Source organism: Lipotes vexillifer, unplaced genomic scaffold (genome assembly GCF_000442215.2).
Source record: "Lipotes vexillifer unplaced genomic scaffold, Lipotes_vexillifer_v1.1 scaffold914, whole genome shotgun sequence".
Taxonomy (NCBI): Eukaryota; Metazoa; Chordata; class Mammalia; order Artiodactyla; family Lipotidae; genus Lipotes; species Lipotes vexillifer.
Window position 1 is genome coordinate 3,193,687 of NW_006780388.1, and position 6,756 is coordinate 3,200,442.

At 62.0% G+C, this 6,756-nt stretch overlaps 1 protein-coding gene across 1 annotated transcript in view; it reads right to left on the reverse strand.

Moving 5' to 3' along the window:
* TELO2 (telomere maintenance 2) overlaps positions 1-5,290 on the reverse strand; it is a 12,516-nt gene extending 7,226 nt beyond the window's left edge. Inside the window, exons 1-6 of the mRNA XM_007453579.1 lie at positions 4,956-5,290; positions 4,164-4,441; positions 2,138-2,206; positions 1,777-1,924; positions 298-400; positions 58-126 (exon numbers count right to left, since the gene is read on the reverse strand). Coding sequence (XP_007453641.1) covers positions 58-126; positions 298-400; positions 1,777-1,924; positions 2,138-2,206; positions 4,164-4,441; positions 4,956-5,290 — 1,002 coding nt within the window. The remainder of the gene's footprint in view (positions 1-57; positions 127-297; positions 401-1,776; positions 1,925-2,137; positions 2,207-4,163; positions 4,442-4,955) is intronic.
* Between the last annotated feature and the right edge of the window lie 1,466 nt (positions 5,291-6,756).

Genomic DNA, 6,756 nt, shown 5'->3' on the forward strand with positions numbered 1-6,756 from the left:
CAGGAATGCTCTCCCGCGGGGACTTGAGGGTCCCTTACCTGCACAGGCAGCACTTACCTGCATGAGGAGTGAGCGCCGCTGGCTGTCCATGGCCAGGTAGCCCAGCAGGCTCTGCAGCATGGGCATCTGCGACAGAGCCAGTGTCCTCTCACCGTCTGCCAGGCAGACACCACCCGCCCGGCCCGGGGAGCCCAGAGGCGGGACGGGTCTGGGCTGAAGGACAGCGACATGTCCGGGCAGCCGAGCACTGCTCCAGCCCCGCCTGCCGCAGCTGCCACCCCCGGCCGGCACCCTCACCGTGCAGCTGTACTGTAGGAACAGCAGCTTCCGGGTCATTACAAACTGGGCCTTCTTACTCTTTGTCACCACGTTCCCCAGCAGCCGTGAGAGGACTTCAGGCCTGCGAGGCCCAGCGGTGGGGAGAGGGAAAAGCACAACTCCAAATCCCATGGATCCGCACTGGACCCCCGGGCTCCGTGCTAACCACCAGGGAGCCGCGCACGTGCTTCAGCCCTGAGTCAGTCCTAACTCTCCCTCCTCCCGGTAAATGTGGAGACCAGGGAGCCCAGCGACTGGACACAAGAGGACATCCCTTGCTTGCCCCGACCAGTCCAAGTGAAATGCTCTGCCTGGACCAGGGCAGCCAGCTTTCTCTGTGAAGGGCCAGGCTGACAGGCCATCAGACTCTGTAGAGACACGGTAGCTGAGAGCAGCGACGGCAGGTAGGTACACGGCTGAGTGTGGCTGTTCGCTGATAAAACTTTACTTACAAAAACACAGTGAGCCATATTCGACCCAAAGGCCGTAGTCTGCAGATCCCAATCTAGACTGAGACCCCTGCTTCCTTTAGCGAATGAGAGCTCAACACACCCTCCCGCCAGCACGGAAGCAGGTGAGGCTGCATTCCCCTCCTCATCCCTCAAATCAAAGACGTGAAGGTTAAAAGAAAAAGAAAAAACAAGAAAACTGATAAAGTCGAAGAGAAAGACCCAGGCAAAGTGACCTACAGCCCTGGGGCAGACAGCACGACAGCCCTGGTAACAGAGAAGGCTGAGCCCTACCCAGTGACCCACGGTATGTTGGGCTCACAGGGCAGTTAGGACGTCTCAGAGAAGCCAAACCAGTGGTGCGGCCAGGACAGACCCAGGCCTGTGTTAAGGTGGGGGCCCCCCGTCACGAGGAGCCTTCACACAGGTGAGTAAAAGACTCGATCAGATGGTTCGTGATGTCTTCAAGACACACACCCTCAGCCAGAATCAAAGAAATGTGAAGTCAAACAGGGAGGAAACGTCTTTGGCAGAGAAACAGGCCCTTCATGCCGGGAGACGGTCTGAAGGAACGTGGATGACAACCAAGCGACCCAGCACTGCCCTTTCAGGAACATGGACCGCAGGCCCCCTTGCTCACAGACACAGAGGTGGACGGGCACACAGGAAAGTCACCACAGCCACCAGGTGGGAGGAAGCTGCGTCCCCCGCACAGCCGCCTGCATGATTTGGGTTTTCTGAGAACAGGGACCCTCAGGCTGCAGAGAAGCCGCAGCCTCCGTCTCGGTCCAGCCAGGTGAGGACTGGGGGGCCCAGCCCAGCCGTCAGGAGTGGGAAAGATGGGCGTTTGCACAGCCAAACTCTACGAAATGACCAGCCACCAGACAGAGGGGCCACCGCCCACGTCCCGTGAGTGTTGACCCCACATAGGCAGGAGTCATTTGGATCCCCACTGCCCGCCCTCCTGGGGGAGAAGCGTTTGCAGCAGGAAGGATGCCTTATTTCTTACCCTGGGGCGGCTTCCACGAACCCCTTCAGCACGGCCTCCATGGCCCAGTCGGGCACGCGCTCCACCAGACACCAGCAGACCCGCTGCCAGAGGCAGCTGCCCTGGGTGAGCACCGTCAGCCGGGGCACAAGCACGCCCAGGACCTCCTCTGAGGGGAAGCACACAGGGGCCCTGAGCCCAGGGGCCATGGGGCGTCCAGTGTCTGCAGCCCACAGGCCCACCTGTCACAGAGCCAATCCCCTACCCAGGGGCCCAGCAGGGCCAGACCCAGGCAAGGGGACCTCAGCAACTCCCCGCAAGGGATCCGCACAGCCCACCCCTCCCGGGACGTGCCGCAGCTTCTCCCACGACGAACACTCACTCTGTCTCCCACGGACGCAGGCTTTCCCCAGGACCTGAGACAGGAAGGAGACGGAGCAGTCCAGGCCACCTGGGACAGGAAGGAGACGGTGGTAAGGCCATCAACGCGCACCTGGCTGAGCAGAGACAGACCTTGTTCCAGGCGGATCCCACATTGTAAAACTGCCAACTTGTTCAGTCTAATTCCAACCACACCAGCATTGTTTCCAACTCAAAGAGCCAATGAAAATAATCACTTAAAAAGCATTACGTTCAGTGATCCTACAAAGCAGGGACCACTGCGGGGCACCAGGAGGCGGCATCACCAGAGGGGCCCAGTGAAGAGGAGGGGTTCTAAGCGCCACAGGGAGGAAATGAGGACGGAGGAACAAGGAGAGGGTGGGCGGCGGCAGCAGCCCCAGAAGAGCCAGGGTGATGGGACTGACCAGGAGACAGATGGCCCCGCGCATGACGCAAAGGCAGTATCTGAGATTTAAAGGTGAGCGTTTGGGATCCTGCCAAGACAGAATTCAATGCAGCCACTCACAGGATGAAGGGGACACTGCTCCAGAGGCATTCAGGACACGCAGGCAGGCGGCCCCTCCCAGCCAGAGCAGGGGCTGGGCGGCCCTGCTGGACCCCGCTTGGACACTTGGGCTGTAGAAACGCAGGCGCACACCTCCCCCGGCGTGGTTCCCTCACCTGAGACAGTAATGCTCAGGGACTCAGCAGGGGGAGCAGGGGTGTGCAGACACAAGGGGGCCCCACAGAGCAGCACAGGCCTCACCCCTGCGGCCCCCTGCCGAGTGCCACCTGGCCGTCTCCCAGAGCAGCCACTCGCCATGTGCGGTTAACCGTGGGCAGACAGGCGACCCCTCACGACCCATGTCCACGGGGGCAGAACAGTCTGCGAGATGTGGACACAACTCCAGCCCCAAGGACACAATACTTAGGTCTATTTCTCTCAACACCCGTGAGGACCACCGGCCTGCATCAGCCACCACTCTGAGTGCCGGGTCGGCGGTGCGCACAAGTCCCGGCCCACAGCTCACTCCGGGGGGGGGACGTCGGACAACAAGGCGGGGCCCCTCGGAGCACCATAGAGAATGGCCAGTTCCAGGGAGATGACAAGCCAGCAGCTACAACACTAAACAGGGTGACCAGAAAGGCGGCCCTGAGAAGAGGCACTTGAGGCCAGAGCATGGGGCGTCCCAAGCAGGAACGCCTGCCAGTCCAGAGCTGGGAGGAGGCGGGAGCAGAGATGCTGGAAGGTTCTGAGTGTGGCTCATGGTAACAGCATCATGCAGTTGCTCAGCTCAGACAAGACAGGAGGGCACGTGGGAGGCTGTGGTAAGAATCCAGGTGAGATGAGGGGCTCGGGCCCGGGTGGGGGCAGTGCAGGGGCCGGGGCCGCAGGGAAGCCAGGGCCTCACTGGGGGAAAGGGCGGTGGCTCGGACAGCCCGCCCACTGTTCACCACCTGACGCCCACCCCCACTCAGGCTGCCATGGCCCCTGGCTTCTCTCGGCTCTTGGAACACACACGTGGGGAAGCCACGTCCCTAATGCTCCAGAGGCCATGATTAGTGGAGAGGGTGGGCAGGAAGCTGCTCCCATGACCCCCAGGTGCAGAGAGCTCCCTCAGAGTCGGCCCCTAGCACCGCCTCCAGACACCAGAGCACCGAGGTCCTCCAGCCACGATGACAAGGCCATGGGCACCACAGCCGGCAGCCACCTTGGACGGACCCTCTTCACAGCAAGAGCTTTCTGGTTTCCAGACTGTGGACGTTCCCTCATCCTGAGTGAGGGGCCAGGCGGTGACCAGCCCCACCTGGACATCCAACCAAGGACGGCAGGGCTTACGGGTCAGCTCCACCTCCAAGGCAGCAGAGCTGTGGGTGAAACTTCACGGCTGGGTGGCTGCCGCCCCAGACATGCGATACCATCTGACTGGACGATGGCACTGCCCAGAGATGGCAAAGTCCCGGGAGCCCTGGGAGGCAGGGAGGGGACGATGGCCTGAGGAGGCTGCTAGAAGAGAGGCTCTCACCTCGGAGAGAGTCCACGACCACCTGCAGCGCCCGCAGGATGTCCTCGCCCAGTAGAGGGAAGTAGCTCTGAGGCAAGAACGTAGGCAGGTTCTCCCGCTGCAGGCGGCTGCCCAGGCGATCAGGCAGGCCCACCACCTTGGTGAGAAGCGTGTCCTGGAGCAGGGGGAAGGCTGGCCCTGCCTGCTGCCGACACTGCCCCTCCATCACAGCGGCCATCCTGCCCACGCTCAGGAACCTGGCCAGCAGCTGCGCCGTCTTCATCAGACAGAAGCTGGGGCTGAACCAAGAGCAGGTGTAAACAGCCTCGCTTGCTAGGGGAGGGCATGAAAGCCTGCCAGCCCCACGCAGCTTCCCCACCTTGGAATCACCGGACCCACTGATTTCCACAGCAACTGCTGAAAACCCAGCTTCCCAATGACACAGCTCCCCCACAAGGACCGTGGTGGGCTTGATGTTGAGGGAATGAGTTTGCTGGGGTGCCTCACACAGAGCTGGGGGCCACAGAGTGAAGGGGCCCCAGGAGGGTGGCCACGCCCACTGCCTACCTAGACCACCTAAGCCCGGATGCAAACACTCCTGCTGCCCCCTGGCCCACGTGGCAAGACAGAGGGCTAGGGCCTTCCCATCGCAGGAGATTAACGCAACCCGCTTTTAGTTCAGTGCTCTGATGTGCACAGGTTTTATTCACTCACCTTTCAGGATGACAAACTCTCACAGAATTTGGAGAACCCGTTGGTTCGAAATCCTTCAGGTGTTAAAGCGACCCCATAATCAGACCCGGCCCAGCTCACCTGGCAGCACCCTCGATGGACTCCATCAGCACCAGGAAGGCTTGGTCAGCCGGGCCCTCCAGGAAGAAGCTGGCCCACAGCTCCTCCATTTGGCCGTCAGGCAGCAGCTCCAGCCAGTCGGGGCTCAGCTTGCCGACCAGACATCTGAGAAAGGTGGAAAAGTGTATCCTGGCAAACTCCTCCTGCTCCTCAGGGAGGGCTGGATTCTCCGTTTCACCAAGATAGCGCTTCAGGGACCCCAGGGTACAGAAGATGCGGCCCCCATCCTCAGAAGATGAAACGATGTGAACAGCCTCCCAGACGGTGAGCCGGACGGCAGAGACCTCAGGATCCATCCTGGAGTTCACAGGAAAGGCACGTGAGAAAGGAAGTCCAGGGAGCTGTCATCCACGTGGGACTCAGTCTCGGATAAGGAAGCACTTTTCACATACTCTCAGAAAGCCCGCTCTCCCGCCCTCGAGGAGGGAAGGTTTCATGGTCCAAGGCTTCCACGGTGCCCTCTGCAGTAGGGCAACCACGCCCCCAGGGACCCATGTCTGGAGACACCTTAGATGTCATAACAGGAGGTGCTACTCTGCCTCTAGTGGGTGGCTGAGGCCAGGGATGCTGGTAAACATCCCATATACCCCATTACGCAGGACAGCCCCCACAACAGGAGTATCCAAACCCAAATGTCAAGGGAGCTGAGGTTGGGAGACCCATCAGCACTTCTAACTCCCTGACGCATCCACCTGTGGTTCACCTTGCCAAGCTCCCTTCCTTCCCAGAAACCAAAATCATCTGCAGGTAGCATTTACTTCGGGTCGGGTGCCCCTGCAGCAAGAGCGCCATTAAGTAGGCACCTATCTGTCACCAGTGCACCCAGCCACTAGGTCGGGATGCACTAGGGGCACAAGAAGTGTCCCCCTGGCCTGGGCCTCCTCGCCCAGCCCGGTCCACGCGGGCTCCTTCTCGGGGCGTGGAGACCGGCTAGCGATCGCCCGGCCCCGCGCCCGCTCCCCAGCGTGCGCCCGGAGCCCACCTAGTGGAGCGGCGGGCAGCGGTCCTCGGGGGACGGGATGGGGTGTCGGGGCGGGCGGGGACCTCCGGACGGGCAGCGGTCACAGGGAAGCGCGAACCCGCCGGGTCCGCAGAGTCGCCAAGGCGCGCTGCGCCCCGCTCGCTCCGCCAATACCGACTCGTCGCCGATTCGCCACAGCCCCCGAGGCCCAGCTCTGCGCTCGGTTCGCGGTCCAGCTCACGCGGCCGCAGAGCAAAAGTTCCCGGGACCCTGGTAGAGCTGGTGCTGAATTTTTTGAGCCTGCGGTGCCGGTACTAGGGGCAGTTGGTGAATCTGCGGCGAACCTGCGAGCCGGAAGACGCGCGGGACAGGCGGCTGTATCTGCGCCTGCGCTGGGGCGGGGCACATGGGGGCGGGACCCGAGTGGGCGTGGTTCCTGGTGGGCGGGGCAGTGTGCTTTGGGCTGCGCGGCAGGTGGCTTGGAGTCCAGCACTTCTGCGCCCGCCCGCCTTCCCTCAGCCTCCGCGTCGGTCTTCCCGGAGTGACCTCCTCCCGCCCTTCCCCCGCTAGCGAGCCCCAATCTCTCCTGAGCTCACACGTGGGGTGCCTCCACAAACTCCTACTGAGCACCAAACGCGTGTCCGGCCTCGCCGCCCGCCCAGAGGTATGGCCCGGTCTCCGCAGGCCACGACCTTTGCAGGGAAACGGGCCACAGACTAGGATGAAGTCGCAACTGGGGTGATTTCGGGTATTGATGGATGTCCTGGGACAGGTGCTTCACCGTTCAGCACGGTAGCCACC